The 19,717-nt window shown below is 41.9% G+C and overlaps 1 protein-coding gene across 1 annotated transcript in view; it reads left to right on the top strand.

Moving 5' to 3' along the window:
* Positions 1-17,565: 17,565 nt before the first annotated feature.
* Positions 17,566-19,717, top strand: part of LOC126175923 (glycoprotein-N-acetylgalactosamine 3-beta-galactosyltransferase 1-like) — a 43,686-nt gene continuing 41,534 nt past the window's right edge. The window contains exon 1 of the mRNA XM_049922997.1: positions 17,566-18,473. Coding sequence (XP_049778954.1) covers positions 17,762-18,473 — 712 coding nt within the window. The 5' untranslated portion in view covers positions 17,566-17,761. The remainder of the gene's footprint in view (positions 18,474-19,717) is intronic.

Below are 19,717 nucleotides of genomic sequence, written 5' to 3'. Positions count from 1 at the left end.
ATGGGAGACTAGGACGCTGGGCACTATACCTACAGGAATATAACTTCACTGTAGAATACATTCCTGGACAAAAAAATGTAATTTCTGACGCTCTATCGCGCATTCCTATAGGTTTGCTTCACACAGAAGAAAGGGAACTGGGTGAAAATAATTTTAGCATCCTATACTTACAGAATGTAGCGTTCGAGAATTTTGTTACCACCTCTTTAGGGAGTATAGCGGACGAACAGGATAAGGACGCTGTACTGAAAGATATAAAGACGCAGTGGGAGGACAAGGAGAATGTAGGAATACGCCAGTACTACTTAGTGCGCAATAGAATATTATTCAAGAAACGAGCCCCGGACGACTCCAGATGGGTGTTGGTGATTCCGGAGGAACTCGTAAACAAAATTATATGGTACATACACTTGATTTATGGTCACTTCGGAGCACAGAAATGTTGTGAAAAACTGAAAGAGACATGCTATTTTAATAACATGCTACGGCGTATTCGTGGTGTACTTAGAGTGTGCGGACCTTGTCAGCGAGCAAAGGCGGCCACAGTGACTTATGCTGCATCATTGCACCCGATAATACCAAGCAAACTTTGTGACCTCGCGGCCGTGGATCTATTTGGGCCACTAATACGATCTAAAGCAGGTTTTGCATATGTTTTCGTAGCGGTGGAGCTAACCTCCAAGTTTGTGTGTCTGACTCCGTTGAAGCGAGCCACAGGAAGGGCAGTGGCAACTGCATTTGCAAAGCAGTTTCTGCATGAAGTTGGGAGCGTGAAAAGGGTTATCTCGGATAATGGACCACAATTTAGATCGCAATACTGGCAGCGGATGCTTCGAAGAAGAAGAATTAAACCTATATATATATCTCTCTTTCACCCCAGCTCGAACCCCAGTGAGCGTATTATGCGTGAATTAGGAAAATTATGTAGGTTATACTGCAGTCGTGATCACCGATCGTGTGACATACACCTAAAAGGATTTCAGAACATAATTAATGAGTTGCCTAATACGTCAACAAAGCTTCCGCCAATCACTGTGCTAAAAAACAAGGAGCCCCCAAGCAAATTCAAAGAGGTGGTGCCTTGGCCACTAGAGCCGAGACTACGCCGGAACGCAATTGTTGACTTAGCTTTACGCAACATCAAGCGTGCAGCAGAAGCCAGAGTCAAGGCGTATAAGAAACACGTGAGAAAAACAGTGTTTCATGTAGGACAAAAAGTTCTTATCAGATCACACAAGCTGTCTAACAAACGGTCAGGTGTCTGCAAGAAATTTTTTAATCTCTTTAACGGCCCGTATCGGATAAGGAAGATTCCCCATAAAAACGCCATAGAAGTGGAAACTCTTCGATCGAAGAAATCAAAAGGACTACACCATGTGTCAAATGTAAAACCATACATTGAGTAGAAAGAGCAGTGAGGAGTAGAGAGGACGGTGAAGAGAGACAATTGATTAGTTTAAATTTATAACATGCATTTTGAATAATATGTTGGTAAAAATAGTGATAAAGATGTTTCTATGTGATGGATTGAAGTGATGTTTTAAATGTTTTTTGTGCAATTAGGATTTAGTTTGATTCAAACGTGAAGATAAAAGGTTTCTTTGTGAACGAGTAAAATGCTGTTTATGTTTTTTTTGTGTGTAAATTGAATGGAGTCGCTCCTGAGAGAAGCAAGAGCGTTGCTGAATTAGTGCATAAACTCAGGGGAATATCCGATCTGTGGGTATTATGGGTCTGGCAAACCCAGGTCCCCAGCTGTTAGTAGCCTTGTTTCCGATTTTCTGCTTTCAGTGCTACTATCTATCTATTACTATTCTATATCTGTCAGTATAAATGAGGATCTCTTACTATAGTATGCGTGCTGTATGAATATTTTAAGATAGGAGAACTCTGAGAAAGGAATTAGTAAGTTTGGAATCTTGAAAACAGGATGCGATAATACGATTGTTGAACCATTGGCTTCCAATATGCGATGATATGTTAATATTGATGATATATGTCTTTTTTGTTCTTTATAGCTGAGTACGTAAAGTGCTGTCTGTGGATTTCGTAAGTATATTGACTCCCTTCAAGGTGAAAGAAGAATTGAGGTTTGTGTAATTTACGTGGCTCTGAAATATTATTGTGGTAGTCAAATACGAGCAGCTTTTCAGCAAATGGAGAATGGAACGGAAATATGGATCCTTTTTGTAGTCTTGATTGATGTTGAGCCAAAGCCTAAAAAATTTTTCTGCGTTAATACTTGTCCTAGAAAAGCGACGTTTATGTGTTTTGCTGATGCTGTGAGCATTACAGCTTACTGTTTTCGCTGGTGCGGGATGCACTGCAGCCTATATGATTTGTACTGAGGAAATTTCCCTCTTGAAGGTAGAGGATGATTAAATAATTTTGATTATGGGAACGAAGGAAAGCTTGGTTTAAGGTAATAAGGATAAAGCAAAACATTTGTCATTTAAACTACAGGAGGATTCGGATCTTTTGTGTCTGTTGTAAGTTCAATATGTTAAGATGATACTGTTTTACAGAATAGAGGTGACCACAATTTTGCCATTCATGAGAAATGAATCCAGAATAACCACCACAGGCGAAATAACTGATTTGGAAGCGAAAGGTAACGTAAAGAAGGAACGAAATCGCAGCAAAATGGGTAAGAAAATGTAATATAACCTGTATAATGCAAATATTTTTAACCTTCTCAGAGTCATCTGCGTGATTAATTGTTGTGATAACGTAATTTTAGGTGAAATTTTCTTACTGTTTTATGTGTGAATATATGAATATGATAAATGTATAATTGCGAGTCTCTTTTCAGGTGTGCGAACTGGTATAAATGTTTTGGCGTGTAAATAACCATTGTTCTTTTTAATGTGTATGTTTAAGGAAAGTTCTCCATATGTATCATGTGACAAGACGTATGCCACGAGCGTCAAGAAGAGGACGAATTAGAACAATGTTGTAGTAGTATATACACGGTGTTGAAATAGCATTGAAGTAGCTTATTGGCTTAACTAGTAGTGGATAGAAGTAGAATATTGAGTAATGCATGTTTATGGGTAGTTAGTTTGTAGAATAGACAACAGGTGTGCATGTATGTGTGTGTAAATAACATGTGAACCCTATGCTGTCCTGACCTATACTTGCACAAGGCATAATCCTATTCATTTTAGTGAATTAATAAATAGCATTTGATTTATTAAAACGTAAGTGAACCACATTAGTGATGTGGATTTAAATATTATATTGTCAGTTCATTTAAATTTTTTATTTTTATACTGTCAAGTCATTTCACTTTTATTTTTTTTACATTGTCAAGTCATTTAAATTTTATTTTATATTGTCGATTCATCTAATTTTTTTATTTAAAAAAAAATATTAAGTCTCACTTTGTTCTTAAAAATTGTGAAAGACAATACTAAGTGGTATTATGTATGACATTGTGTAATCACATAAGGATGATGAAAAATTTCTGTGAATGCAGTTGAGAACGTGAAAGCGAACCGGCAAAACTCTTAAGAGACAGCGGGAGCAGCCGGACTAGTTGTAAACTGGCGGGTTTCCCAGCAGGACACGCTGTCAGCCAGGCCACTTTGGGAGTGCGGCCGACAACAAAAGAAAGTATGCGGCAAACACTTTCCCTTGTACCTGGAGCTAATGGGCGGCCGCCCCGGGCGACCCTTCCTCGAGGCGATGACCTGAGATGGGCGAGCGGTCCACCGCGCGGAAATCCATCTGCTGGCAACGCACCACACGCACGCGACCGTGACGAGACGGCCGCGGTGAAACAACACAAAGGGCGTGGAGCCTTTTGACAGGTACTGCCCAGAGAAACTTGCAGACGTCAACGACGCCTATCGACATTTCCTGATGGATGCCTACTGTCAAGCGACAGTAAATCATGGTTCGATGTTCTCTGGTCGCTAAGGGTGGCACAAAAGAAGAGCCATTAAGTGTCATCCTTGCCCAGGAATATCAACCTGGCGTGTCAAACGAGGATACCGCACGAATTTGACAACACAAACATGGAACCAAATCGAGATGACGTGACACGGGAGAAACTTCATGAGAGGGCAGAGACGGCGGGATCGCACGCAACAGATGGACAAAAAAATCCCTACTGACAGCTGTGGCGACGAACCCCCCCTCTTTCCCCTATATTGTGCCTCGGAACAGTGGAAGTACTGAGTGTGTCAGTGAACAGTGATTATACGGTTCTTAGCCCAGTGCATATACGTGTGTTTCTGTCAGAGAAACTCTGACTTGTGTGTTTTGCAGGAGTTCGATTTATTGGTGTTTATTAGACTGACTCTTGTATTTTGCAGGTGTTCTATTTATCTTTTTTAGACTTTGACTCTTGTATTTTGCAGGTGTTTTATTTATAGGTGTTCTTTTTGTTTTAGATATTGGCTATTGTACTGTTTTATTTATCAATGTTTGTTTTTGTGTGATGTATTAGATTTGTAATATTTTGTTTCGTAAATTCATTGCTGTGGCATTGCTTCGTTTATCAGTCAGATAGCTTTTTATTCTCATTGAACTGTGATCGATTAGCCTTTGCATGGGGCATATTTACTGTGAGGAACCCCTTAAGGGTAATAATCACATAATTATTGTAGTTTCAGTATAATGACACAGTGCTCATTGTTTGCTAGCTAATTGAAATATAGTAGAGTGATTAAATGAGTGCCACATAGTTATTTTAATTCTACAAATTATTAGTTTTATACGATATAGAATTTTTTTGCGATAACCACTTTGTAAAACATGTTTTTTCTCTTATCATTTTGTTGCTTTTGCAGATTGTGCATTGTTATGTTCTGCTTTTTAATACCGATGTTATTTGATGTTCTTTTTTTTAATTGCTGTGGCACCTTTGCTATTTTCATAAATTTTGCTTGTTAATAAACAGTCATAAATTTTCCTGTGATCAGTTGGCTCTTGCAATGAGCAAATACTGATGAACTCCATAAGGGTAACAACCAGAAATTGTTTTCATATTAATGACACAGGAACCATTGTTTTTACTTGCTGACCGAATTAGGTCTACACTACCTTTTAAATAGGTGTCACAGATTGTGTTCTTTTTTTTTTGTTTGAAATTGGTAGATTCTAAAGATGTGTTGAAATTATTGTGTTTTAGCAAGTAGCTGGTGTCCTTTTGCCTTTTCTTTTACACTTTTGGTTTAAGTAGGGTGTGAGAAGCCTGCTTGGGAATGTCCTAGCACGGCCAGAAAATTCCCTGCACAGTCTTTTCCCGGAGCGTTGGGGTTATGAAAGGTCTCTGTTGGATTCCTTTCATGTTTAATTTCTTAAATCTGTTGCCATTTATGGAATAAATTCCTCTTCTAAATGTACTGTGGCGTTTCTGACTATCTGGGAGGAGACTGAGCAGTGGAACGTGTTACTTTTACACATAAACAAGAACGATCTGTCACACTACTACACTTTAAAGCACAGTTTATATGTAATTCTTATATGTAATTCATGTCACACAGTCTCATACGGAACCTACATCCGCTTTCTTTTATATACTGTATATGATAAGATACTGTCATCCCCCTTCCCTTTTGAGTGAGAGGATGAATGAGCATATGTATTTCTAGTTGCATGCTTGAGGGTAGCAGACAAGGCTGTCTGCTAGAGAACAGTAGGACCAACGTCGGAACAGGTAGCTACGCTTCCTAAAAGCAAAGAGGTTTCTATCCTTAGTATGGTCCTGTCCGTCCGTTGTCATGTTGGTATAGGAAGCTGCCCCTCTGGCCACTTCCGTTGGTCTTTGTGAGCCACCCTCAGGAAGCACGCTCGGCAGTAGGGCAGTTGCAGGGTGGCCGTGGCGAGCATCTGAAGTGGTAAGATCTCCGGCTAAGTGCGTGTCTGTTAAGTCCATAGGACAATGGATTTCTTAAGTTCAGCCTAACTGAAAATTTAATCACCTTGATTTCAGGTTTAGCTCTAAAATATCTAATGCTATCTTAAAGTGCAGCGGAGTGTAATTCTCGTGTTAAATTCAGATTATTTTGCGGTAGTTGCTTTGTTACTACTTTGTGAGTAAAGTGGAACCACGTGTTGATCAGTAACTCTAACTAAGTTCATCAATCTTAAATGCGAATGTTTGTGTGATTATAACGTCCTGTCTTGACTGTATTTTCAATATAGCAACTTTTCTTTATGTTCAGCTCACGTGGGGTGTACTTTGCGAGACCACTACCACGTGCTTATATAACTGTTTGACCCATTAGGTTAATAGTAAGACGTTAGTAACCAGTTCAAGGTTTTTCTTTTGTCAATTGCTTTTCGATCTAATTTACTTTAATTACCAAAATTATTGTGGAGTTATACGCTTTGTGTAAACCAAGTTGACCACGTGAAGCATGCGGTGTAATCATCAAGGTAGCCTTCAGCTATTCTTTTTGGGAAGATTTCACAAAGAGTTAATATGAATTTAGTATACCAGTGTGTGATAATTACATGACGGACAGGATTGTGCTATGAACGTAATTTCTTTGGGTGAAAACTGAATCTGTTGGTTGTGGTTAATTTCTTCTTGCTTATGTTTCAATGTTCTTCGTGTGTGATTTTATGAATGCAGTGTGGTATGCAGTCTCCCAATCTTGGCTCCATATTTTATGTGTTCCGTAAGATTACAATCTCACATTTTTTTTCAATCGTAAATAAGGCACCAGCTCAGTTATAACTCACGTATAATATGCTGAAATTTCAATGAACAATCTTAAAATAAATTTCCAAATATAAACTGATTTCTTTCTTTTTATTTAAACTCTCCTTTATATATATATATATTACCGGTTTTGTATGACTATTAAAAGATTATCATTAATGTTAGTCTGCTTGGTAAACCTAGACTAAATATCTGATGAAACAGTTGCCCAGTAATCCACGGTTAACGTCCCCAGACAGATCACGGCTTTTAACCCCACTTTCATTGTCAATTAGCACCGACATCAGCTAACAAAATTAAAGTAACAACGTTACAATGTTGAAGGAGCCGATTCAATAAGCAGGGGTCCGTTGATTCGTGAGTGGAATTAAATGAACTACCGTTTCGATGTTGCTCGACCAACGGATAGCGTTCATGTTGAGTGCATGGTATAGTATCTGTGCGAACATAAAACTTTGAACTTTCCTCCATTCCGTGACGCGTACAATCTTTCTTGGTTACTCCGTAATAAACAAATGAAATTTGTACTTTCTTTTGGAATCATCCTGTATAAATTGGGGTCCCAAAGCTTTCAGGCCGCCACACGTCTCCTTTGTAAGATTTCTCCATAGGAATGTATCGTTCCTTACCCAGTACTGAGATGCACTTGACCAGACTGGCCTATCACCTGCTGCTTGAATTCACTGAAAGATATTCAAAACTGTGACACTCGTAGTCTCCATGTTAAATGATTCAACGTCTAGTCAACTGATCACGAATCCTATCTTTTTCTGTTTCTCCAAATGCTTGAGCCATGTGTTCGAATTGCATTAGAAAGCAACCAGATGCTGCTTGCCATTCAGTTGGAATTTGTGTGGCATGCAGATACTTATACGTCATTCACTTTCACTTACATGAGAAGTCCGCCTGCTTAGCTGGGTGGTAATGTGTTCGCCTCCCATGCAAGCGGGCCCGTGTTCGATTCCCGGTCACGATGGAGATTTTCTCCGCTCGTGGTCTGGGTGTTGTGTTGTCCTCATCATCATTTCATCCTCATCGCCGGCGCGCAAGTCGCCCAATGTGGCGTCGAATGAAATAAGACTTGCACTTGGCGACCGAACTTCCCCAAATAGGGGCCTCCAGGCCAACTATGCCATACGCTCAAGTCATTTTACCTAGATGAGAACAGGTTTCAAAATCTGATGTCACCCTGAGAGTATCTGATTGACTCGTTCATTGGCTCATGTCCGCGTGCTTCATCTCTACGAGCTTTTGTGGAAGTATTTTTACTTCTTGCCAAATCGTATGTTGCAAAATCCTCTCTGCTCTATTACCCCTTTTTGCGATCAGCTGGTACAGTTTTTTTCCTAGCCAATCTAAACGGTTTTGTACTGTGTAATCGTCTCGACCCCTGCTATCCGTGTTCTGTTCCATCTATTCCACTCGCGTGTTTGTAATCTCTTTAAATTGCTCGAGCTTATCGGTAATTTCTTCCCTAATGTCACTGTACGTGCGTCCTTTTTCCCTAACCGCTCGCTTATCTTTCTTAACTTATCTTTCGGTACCACTCTCAGTTACTCCTTCCTTTTCTTCTGCTCTTCGTATTACACATCAAGCTTTGGACTCAGTTTTATAAACAGTGTCTGAAGTACAGACAAATGACTAGTGGAACGTGTCACAAGCTAACATTTGTTGCTTTGAACCTTCAACAGATCGAACGTCGCTTCTCTCTCCAAGGTCATGTTTCCTTCTACTTCCTCGGAGTCCGTCTCGCTACTGTTTAACCATGTTTCAGGAAAACAATTACAACTCCGAACCTACTAACGTTTCTGATTTCATCTTAAATGCAACACTGAATTCATACGTTACAGTAAATTCCTCAGAGAAGAACAAAGACAACCAGTGATGGACTCCTAGTCCCAAACAATATCACACCCATCAATACAAAATCAACCCACATAAAATACGATGGCTGGAACTTTATTAGTGACAACTATTTATTTACAGCTCGTACAAAATAGATATACGTTTCAAAGTTGTACTGACTTTCAGAGTAGTCACCCGTTGCCAGCGATGTGGAAGTCGTAGGATACTCTTAGCAGTGCCAGTTGTGTTGACAGTTCGAGCGGGGTGGTCTATTGCCCGACGAATTTGTACCAGTTCTGAAGCGAATGCCGTGAAGTGTTTCCTCCAGTTTAGAAATCTAGTTGAACTCGCGAGGGCTTAAGTCAGGGGAGTGCAGTAGGTGGTACAGCACTTAGCAGCCCCATCAGTCAAATAAATCAGTAACAGCTTGCGCTGGACGTGCCTGAGCATTGTCCTGCAAAATCATGGTCAGTTGTTGCTGAAAGTGTCCTCACTTCTATCTCTAAGCTAGTCGTAGATTGTGTTCCAAAAATGAGTAACACAGAGACAGAAGTGATGACACTTTCTGCAGGATCTGACCATTATTTTGCAGGACAATGCTCAAGCACGTACAGTGCAAGCTGTTACTGATTTATTTGACTGATGGGGCTGCTAAGTGCTATACCACCTACTGCACTCCCCTGACTTAAGCCCTCGCGAGTCCAACTAGATTTCTAAACTGAAGGAAACACTTCATGGCATTCGCTTCAGAACTGATACAAATTCGTCAGGCAATAGACCACCCCGTTCGAACTGTCAACACAACTGGCACTGCTAAGAGTATCCTACGACTTCCACATCGCTGGCAACGGGTTATACACAATGCTGGTGACTACTTTCAAGGTCAGTAAAACTTTGAAACGCGTATCTATTTTGTACGAGCTGTAAATAAATAGTTGCCACTATTAAAGTTCCAATTCTCGTATATTCACAACTAGACTTCGTCAACAGAATGTCATAATAGTTAATCGACAAGCAGAGAGGAAACATACACAATACTAAGAAATACTCCAATGCTCATTTCATTGGCTTGGTTCAAATGGCTCTGAGCACTATGGGACTTAATCTTAGGTCATCAGTCCCCTACAACATAGAACTACTTAAACCTAACTAACCTAAGGACATAAGACACATCCATGCCCGAGGCAGGATTCGAACCTGCGACCGTAGCAGTCTCGCGGTTCCGAACTCCAGCGCCTAGAACCGCACGGCCACCGCAGCCCGCTATCTCATGTGATAACCGTTTACTCATAATCTAAAGACTCCATTATTTAAAGTTTCTCATCACTTTTTAATAATAAAACGTTATCTGTTCAAAAAAAGAAAGAAACAAGTTAACTACCATTGCCAACATTAATATGCATTGACATTTATCAGTGAAATGAATAATTTTTGTTTTTCGGGGATTAGACAGTGGGAAAAAAGCCAAAAACGCAAATACGGGTCAGGAAAGCCTGCATTGTACTATCATACTAACGACTGCGTGCTTCGACGGTCTTTCTCAACTGGCCCATCGTCTTTCATGCAGTTTCGTATCTGCGTTCCTTAGTAGTTCCACGTCATTTTTCCTGCAATTGCTCATTCTCTTACCTCATAGTGAAAATTGATCTACAAAAGTCATTGCAGTTGGGTGCCACACTTACTTGCACGGTACCTATGAGGGATGTGGTTATGATGTGGGAAATGGTGGTGCATTTCAAATACCTTTCTTAGGTTCTTCGCACTGTTGCCGCTGGGATGAATCTCAGAATGGTGTTATCGTCTGGAAACAAAGATTTACCTATTATCATGATACTCACTAAATAACTATACTATAATCCACCCTGAAATGAATGATTGTCATGTGAAGAGCAGAGCATGCTCTTCAACTGAACGATTGATATGCAGTGCTGACCATTACACCATGAAGACGACATGCAACAAGCGTCAAACTTGTATGAAGTATACTGCATGCTTCGACATGCAGGTGATTAATATTTCAGAGCAGGAGCGTCAATCTGGGATTAGAAACGTCATCTACATCATGAACATAAGAGTAAGTTATACAGTGTTTCTTTTTTCCACTGATGTTGAGAAAAAAACGGAACACGTTGAACAATTCGAGATAGGAAGTTCATATTCACAGGACATGTACGTTAGTATGTTCTGCAGAAATTATTAACATTTGAACCTTGCCGCGCGGGGCAGCCGCTCGGTCTAGGGCGCCGTGTCACGGTCCACGCGGCTTTCCCCGTCGGAGGTTCGAATCCTCCCTCGTGCATAGATGTGTGTGTTGTCCTTAGCGTAAGTTGGTTTAAGTTAGATTAACTAATGGGCTCGCCTGGTTGGCCGTGCGGTCTAACGGGAAGGAGTGCCTGGTCCCCGGCACGAATCCGCCCGGCGGACTTGTGTCGAGGTCCGGTGTGCCGGCCAGTCTGTGGATGGTTTTAAGGAGGTTTTCCATCTGCCATGGCGAATGTGGGCTGGTCCCCTTATTCTGCCTCAGCTACACTATGTCGGCGATTGCTGCGCAAACAAGTTCTTCACGCGTACACCACCATTACTCTACCACGCAAACATAAGGGTTACACTCGTCTGGTGTGAGACGTTCCCTGGGGGGAATCCACTGGGGGCCGAACCCCACAATAACCCTGGGTTCGGTGTGGGGCGGCGGAAAGGTGAAGTGGACTGCGGTAGTCGTCGTGGGGTTGTGGACCACTGCGGATGCAGCAGGGACGGAGCCTCTCCATCGTTTCTAGGCGCCCGGTTAACATACATAGATTAACATACATAGATTAACTAATGCGTAAGCTTAGTGACTGATGACCTCAGTAGTTAGTTCCCATAAGTCCTTTCCCAAATTTCCAAATTTTTCCAACATTTGAACCATGTCAGTCCGCGGTTCAAGGTCAACGTCGATTCGCGACGAGACACCACCCACCGGTAAAATGTGCCTGCGGCTCCCGTTGTCGCTATAAACCGAAGGTAATGGATCAGTGTGACCCGAGCAGATGTGCAGGGTGCCTCACAGACGTATGCGCGAACTGTACCGTGCAATCACTGAGTTTGAAAGAGGGCGCATTATTGGCGTGACAGAATGTGATGCATCCATCCCCGAAATTGATTCTCGTGTAGGACCAAGAGTTTCAGCAGTGCAACAGATCTGTGTGGAACGGTTCACGGAAGGCCGTAGAATGGGACGAGAGGGGTCAGGTTACACAACCCAGACCATCTCACGAGAAGATCGACACCTCATCCGAATGGCATTGCAGGACGGATCTGCGTCCTCCTCGGCTCTGAAGCAGCAATGGAACAGTGTAACACATAGTACACTATCAGGGGTGACAGTACGTTGCCGTTTATTACGCCACGGTTTACATGCACGTCGCCACTTCTCCGCCCATCTTTGACGAATGTGCAGAAACAAGCTAGACGGCAATGGTGTACGCATCGTCACGGTGGACAGGAATGGTACCAGATAGTGTTTTCGGACAAATCCAGTTTCTGTTTGTCTGAAAAAAACGACCGCAGTTTGGTTCGCTTCAAACAGGGGGAGCGGCATCACAGTGACTGCATTCACACAAGACCTACAGCCCCAACTCGAGTCCTTATGGTGTGGTCTGCTGTTGGGTACAACCACAAACCACGGTTGGTGCATGTCCAGCGCACTTCACCAGTGTGACCTACGTGAATGACATTCTGCGACCCATAGCTGTACCCTTTCTGCGTAACACTGCAGACACCATTCTTCAGCAAGACAATGCACGACCACATGTTGCTACACTAACATGAGCCTTCTTGATGTCACAGGATGTCAGCCTTTTGTCTGGCCCGCTAGATCAGCAGACTTGTAGCCCATAGAAAATGTGTGGGATATGGTGCAACAACGGGTGCTGCACTATGACCTGGTGCCAACCACAACAGACGAACTTTGGAACCAGGTGAAGGCAGCATGTGTGGCGATACCATAGGACGCCATTAGCGCCATATACGCATCGATGACATCACACATGGAACAACTTATCAGGGCCCGTGGTGGACCCTGTGCCTACTAGGCAACAGGACACATACTGAACCAAGTTGACTAGAATGCTAATCATTTCTGCAGAACATACTAATGTGCATGTACTGTGAATATGGATGTCTTTCAAGGTGTTCTTTTTTCTGAATATGAGTGTAATTTAGATATCGTATTTCAATGATGGTTGTTGGTGGAAAGATCGCATCATGCCTCGTGTAAGAAGCAGAAACGTTTACCAGCATATACTACCTGGTCAAAAGTATCTAGACATCTCTAAGCAATGTGGAATTGACTACTAGGTGTCACGAGAGCTGCCCCCCCCTTAAAATGAGAAAACGACGGCACAAATGTAATGCTTACAGTTCAAATTACCAGCTACACCATTGAGAGGGTTCCCAGGGGCACTCTATACAAACACTCCACACATTGGGCAAATCTGACGACGATGAATGTAATGTGGCTGTGTTTCTTCTCTTTGGAGCTTCCACACAGGTATATGGCCATAGTGATACTCTATGCAGAACTGGACATGTCTGAAAAGATGACGTGCTGGCGTGTCTGTGTTCAGTATTGTCGTGGGTTTGAACACTGCAGGCATGCCTCTCACCACACCCGTGTCAAAGGAAGTTGGAACATTAACCTCTGTGCTGACAGTCAGTGGTACTGTAGACGTCTTTGCACTGTTTCTGTGGATATTAGGTTGGTGCATTAGTTTGTAATGTTTTTGTTTTGCATATTGTTATCCCAGTTGATATGCGTGTATCTACCGATTGTCATTTTTATCTGTAGTTCCGTTTCTAGGCGCTTCCGTCTGGAACCACGCTACCGCTACTGTCGCAGGTTCGAATCCTGCCTCGGCCATGGATGTGTGTGATGTCCTTAGGTTAGTTAGGTTTAAGTAGTTCTATGTTCTAGGGGACTGATGACCTCAAATGTTAAGTCCCACAGTGCTCAAAACCATTTGAACCATTTGAACCACCTGTAGTTCACTGTTGATATTTGAGTTTACACACTGTCATTTTGTCATTTAGAGATAGTGAATGGAGCTGTGGACGCCAGAAAATGGAGTGCGAAGTGGAGAACTCGGCACATTTCCAACATATCCTTCTGTTTGAGTTCAGTGGAGGGATTATGGCAGCCAGAAACATTTGAGCTGTCAGTAAGGTTAGTGACATCGCACACAGCACGGCAGGAAAATCGTTTTATCATTTTAAGGAGGATTGTATTGACATTAGTGACTCTCCACGTTCAGGAAGACACTCGGGGTTTGATGAACATATTAAATACATTAAACAACATTGATCCAGGTCAGTGTACTCAAGAACTGGCAAATGTGTTCAACAGTGATCATTCCACCATCGTGCGACGTTTGCATGCAGTGGGGAAGGTTAAAAAATTGGGTGTATGGGTACCGCATGCTCTATGCCAAAATCACAAAAATCAGCTGGTGGCTATATATGCATCTCGGCTTGCTCATCATCAATTGGCTCGTGAACAACACCGACCATTCCTATCCTGTACCACTACTGGTGACGAGAAATGGTTTATTTACGCAAACATAAGGAAAAGAAATGAGTGGTTGAGCCCAAACAAAGCAGCAATTCCCCGTATAAAGATCCGCTCGCATCCACAAAAGATAATATTGTGTATCTTATGGAACAGCAAGTGTGGTGTAATACGAGTTGCTTCCCCAAGGTATAACTATCACTGCTGACATTTATTGTCAATAACTGAGACGTCTTGCAGACGCAATCCAAAAACAACGGCCAGGATGACTGCACGAAGTTATGCTACTCCATGATAACACAGGCCGCATCCTGCGAGACTGAAAAACAGCACTATACAGTAGTTGGGTTTTATTCACCTCATCTTACGCCCTCAGATTTTCACCTTTTCTGCTCTCTATCGAACAACCTGGAAGCAACTTCCTTTCCAGGTGAAAATTCTCTCCGAACATGGCTCGACGTGTTCTTCGCCTGAAAATCACGTAATTTCTACAGTCGTGGAATCGAAAAGTTATCCAAGCGTCAGCACTGTTGTAAATGTTGAAGGAGAATGTATTAATGGTGACTAAAGTCCGTTATGTGTATCTGTCATGTTTAAACTTATGGAAAAATGCTACAAACTTATGCACCAATTAATACATAAGTACCTGATGTTTCATGGACTGGTTTCAGGCTTGATCTTCACCTGTCGCCTCAATTCTTCTTTGGAGATGTAATCAGGGAATATCTTCTACTGACATTTTATAGAATTTTTTTATCATTACAGGTAATATGAGTTTTCCAACTTATTTTGTTACGAATTTGAATAAGCTCTGAATAAATGCACTTAGATATCGTAAACAAAAGAATATAGGGAAACTGAAAAATGAAATAGAAAAGCCGAGCGAGATGGCGCAGTGGTTAGCACATTGGACTCGCATTTGGGAGGACGACGGTTCAATACTGCGTTCGGCCATCCTGATTTAGGCTTTCCGTGATTTCCCTAAATCGCTTCAGGCAAATTCCAGGATGGTTCCTTTGATAGGGCACAGCCGACTTCCTTCCCCATCCTTCCTAATCTGATGAGACTGATGACTTCGCTGTTTGGTCTCTTCCACCAAATGAACCCAACCCTCCTCGTTTCAGTTCGTTCTGTTGCATGGTGCACCTTTCCATATGAGCAGTACAACATGCGGTTGTTTAGTGGTTATGAAGACAGAGTAACAGATCTAGGCCTAAATACTAACTGTCAACGTAAAGTTTCAAATACATCTTCATGAGTGTTGCCCCTTTGTCACCACATTTTCTTAAACTGTGGAAGTCAACTTCTGATGTGTGTGTCTGTATACATAATAAAATTCAGGGCAGAACCAGTTCGCCAGTCTCACAGTACTAATGTTTTTATTCCAAAATCTTTTTGTATTAGACAGTTAATCGCCCTTTCAGCAATACTTGGCTTTCTTCAATAACAAGTTTTTGATATGGATGAAACGTGTTGTGCAATATTTTGTGGCCTTTACCAACAATGTTTCTAATTCTCCCTCCTTCGTTACTGGCAGCTATCACTAAAGGCAAGAGTCTCAAAGTAAATAGAGAACAGTATCCCTACTTCATGGGAGACCTGCTTCAATGTCCTTGGACTTGTGCTTGTTGACCTGTCTGTCTGGCGTCTAAAGTTGCACCAAGCCAGCTCCAGAGCCAGTGGTGGTTGGGTCATGGTGGGAGCTGCTGTGTGTGGGCGCAGCTGGTATGCATTCCACACTAGCATGGTGCCATCAGCACCTACTGCGAATATTTGTCGTCCTCAAGCGGCCCTGATGACGCTTGGTGTCTAGCAGAGGATTCTCCCATAGCTGTAAGCCCAAATCTCTGTGCCCAGAAAGCAGTGTGTAGCAGTGGTTTGGATGGAGTGGACTTGTTGAAGGCATCAGGAGGTTCCAGAAGCGCTGTCCATAGCCATACAGCTGCTGTGTGTGGGCGCAGCTGGTATGCATTCCACACTAGCATGGTGCCATCAGCACCTACTGCGAATATTTGTCGTCCTCAAGCGGCCCTGATGACGCTTGGTGTCTAGCAGAGGATTCTCCCATAGCTGTAAGCCCAAATCTCTGTGCCCAGAAAGCAGTGTGTAGCAGTGATTTGGATGGAGTGAACTTGTTGAAGGCATCAGGAGGTTCCAGAAGCGCTGTCCATAGCCATACAGCAATTCTACCAAACTGCGCCCCTATATTGTTTTACTCTGTAGGAGGCCAGGAACTTGGCAGGACTTTGGCCTTGGGTGTGGCTGACACATCCACACATTAAAGGCGCAGATGAATCGCTCAGCTTCACCATTAGAGGCTGGCTGGAATGGCACTATACTCAGGTGCATTATGCCTTTCAGAGAGCAGAAATCCTGAAATATGCTGGATGGCAACTTAAGGCCAGTGCCCAAAATGATTGTTTTTGGGCCCCTTCCACGGTAAAGATGCTTATTGTCTCTTTTGATGTACTATTTGACATTGGAAACTGGAAAAATGAGGCTATGACAACGAGCCACATCTCCCCGAGGAAGGAGCTGGTGAAGTCCACATGAACACACTCCCATAGATGCTGAGTGCTTGACCAGGTGTGAGACCATTGTGGGGTGCTGGCTGGGTTGAGGCACAGGCCTCGTAAGAGCAGGCTGTTCTCTAATGTCTTACGTACTTATAGGCATGCCACCTTGCGAGGGCCTTCATGCATGTCATTCTTCATTGGTCAGCATGCAGGAAGTATATGGCAAGCTGATGCAGTGATGGTGGGATAACCACCCATTAGTCGTCATCGTCCAATGTCAGCATCATTATTGCCTATGCCATCCAGATCCTATTTTCCAGCAAAAAATGTGCACAGAATCCTGGAAGGGAGTTGAGTGAGAGGCGTTCTGGCCAACCTTGGTGAATGTATTTCATAAATTGTTTGAGAAATAGGTCCTCAGCTGTATCTTTCGCAATTACAGATGCAGTGACAGGGAACTCTTGTAGGCTGTTTTGCATGGCGTTGTCTGTTTGGAAGCACAGTGTTTATCAAGAGCCGAAAGTTGGATTCCGTCACACAGGTAGTCTGGATTTGGCATCGGCATTAGCCCGTTGTGTGGTCAGCTGATAGTGAATTGAATAATTGTAATTGCTGAGACGTGGCCACAACATTGTAATCATTGTGCTGTTTTATCTGGAATAGGACCAAACAAGGAAATTAATGGTTTAGGATCCATTATGAGGTGAAATTTTGTGCCATAAAGAAATGTATGAAATTTTCGGCTGCCAGATATGTGTGTGTGTGTGTGGAGGAGGGGGCTATATTGGCGAACCAGTGACGTATCCCACAATCTCCAAAGGTTTTTGGATCAATAAATTAATAAACTTAATATAGGTAACCAAAAAAGCGAATCGTATGAACTTCGTGACTTGTGAGACGAAGTATTGCATAAATTGTGGATTATTTAATTGTGATATCTTTCTTTTGGAACAACTTTGACAGGCGTTGTTTCTTGTCACTTGTCATTTGTCAGTGTGTTTGTAAACTTCGAAGGATTCGAAGCTTGTGGAATGTTACCAATTGTGATAAAATCCTTTTTGTGTTTCAGTTTGGCCATTTATGAACTAATATAGAGTTGTGAATATCATTCTGTCATACAGTAGATACATTTATGATTTAATAATATTGTAGAGCGAATGATAACCACAAACTGCCATAATGTCCAGCATCTGCAGCTACAAAAATATTGTGTTCCTGATTGGTTTTCTGATAGGCATGAACATAGCGTTTTCACTAATAAAAATGGAAGAGGATTATACCATAAACAGTTTTTCACTTAGTCTAACTGTTATTCATCCGTACAAAAACTGGTTCAGCAAGAAGTTTTTATCTCGATTTTCAATAGATTATGATGAAATTAGTTACGGAAAAGAGACAAAAGTGTCAGAAGCAGAGTATCTTAATAAGGAAGTGTCCATAATATGTGCTGTTTTTATGAAGAAAGTGCAAAATGCAAAAGCTTTGCAGGACACATGGGGTAAAAAGTGTAACCGCTTAATATTTTTCAGTACGCGGGAATTTAATGATTTTCCAGTTGTACAATTCAAGCCTAAAAATTCATGGCACTTTTTATGTGACTGCATTCGGCACATATGGAAAAATTATGGCAATCAAATGCAGTGGGTCCTCTTTGTACCTGATGACATGTTTGTCATACCAGAAAACTTGAGATACTACGTGGCTCCACTTGACTATAGAAACCCCCATTATTTGGGCCATGCTTTGACATTCTGGGGTCAGTTGTACAATATTGGCCAAGCAGGATATGTTGTAAGCAAAGGGGCCTTGAGTGCCCTGGAGTCTAGATTCAATACAACTGAAAAATGTGCCATGGGAGGCAAATACTGGAAAAATGAAGATTTTTATTTGGGTAAGCATTTGAAAATAGCATGAAGTAACTGTGTCTAAAATTCTTTGGTGCCCCTGGAGCACAAAGATAATTTTGCATATGTATGCTATCTTGAAAGACTGAAGCCCTATGAAGTAACAAAAATCTAAACTTTCTTATTTTTCCTCCTCCTTCTGCTCCTAGCAAAACTTGTTACAATGGTTAAAAGCTTTACTTGCACGTAATATATTGGGTGTCCCATTTATGTTGACTGCCTTAAATAACTGTTTGTCCAGATGCAAATTACAAAATGTTTCAAGCAAATGTTCTTTAGCCATCAGGGGGACATCAGTCAGCATGATCGCCTTCATTGTAGTTTTGTTTATTACGAAGATATGAACAGTAGTATGACTTTTTTAAGTGGCACCTTGTATTTTTTATTCAGTAATTTCCTAAAGACCTATTCAAAAATGTATCACAGTGTACCAGTCACTGAAACACAATGTTATTAATTACATAACACAACGTTGACTTTCAGCCCAGGATCACAAACTCATCCACTTGCTGGATTTGTCAGAAAACAAATGAAAACCAAGTAAAAACATTGGCCTAACACAAAACTGACTTTGACTCTCCTGTACTATTGTACTGGAGTAGAACATTAAAAGGTGCTCAAAGTGGTGACCCGGACACCAATACACTGGTGCACTCGTTGAATGAAAGAATTATTTACTGCTTCCAATGTTGCCTGCTGAAGAGAATTACAAGCAAGCACAATACATTCCTTCGCGTCCTCTGGAGTTTTTGGAATATTGCAATAGACAACCTCTTTAATGCATCACCAAAGAAAAAAGTCCAGAGGATTTAAATCAGGAGACCTGGCAGGCCAAGCAACTGTTCCTCCTCGACCAATCCATCTGGCAGGATACATTCGATTCAGAATGTGACGTGCACACAAGGCATTATGTACTGGACATTCATCGAGTTGATGCCACATAAGCATTCTAGTTCTTAGCGGCACTTCATCCAGAAGAGGAGGAAGAATTTGTCTGTGCCATTTAGACTACCATTGATGAAATAAGGGCCAATAATTGTAGTACCAAGCATCCCACACCAGACATTTACTGTCCATTGGCGCTGATGTCCTTGTATTTACCTGTAGTTTGTGTGAGAAGGAACATTCACCGGTAAATAGAATATTAGAGAAGCAGTTCAGTTTGGCGAGGATTTGCTGCTGTGCCCACTGACAGAACTGTACATGATTCTGGAAATCATTCCCATGCAAT

The sequence above is a fragment of the Schistocerca cancellata genome, chromosome 3 (genome assembly GCF_023864275.1).
Source record: "Schistocerca cancellata isolate TAMUIC-IGC-003103 chromosome 3, iqSchCanc2.1, whole genome shotgun sequence".
Taxonomy (NCBI): Eukaryota; Metazoa; Arthropoda; class Insecta; order Orthoptera; family Acrididae; genus Schistocerca; species Schistocerca cancellata.
The sequence above is the reverse complement of the archived record's forward strand: the minus strand, read 5'-3'. Positions and strand labels throughout refer to the sequence as shown.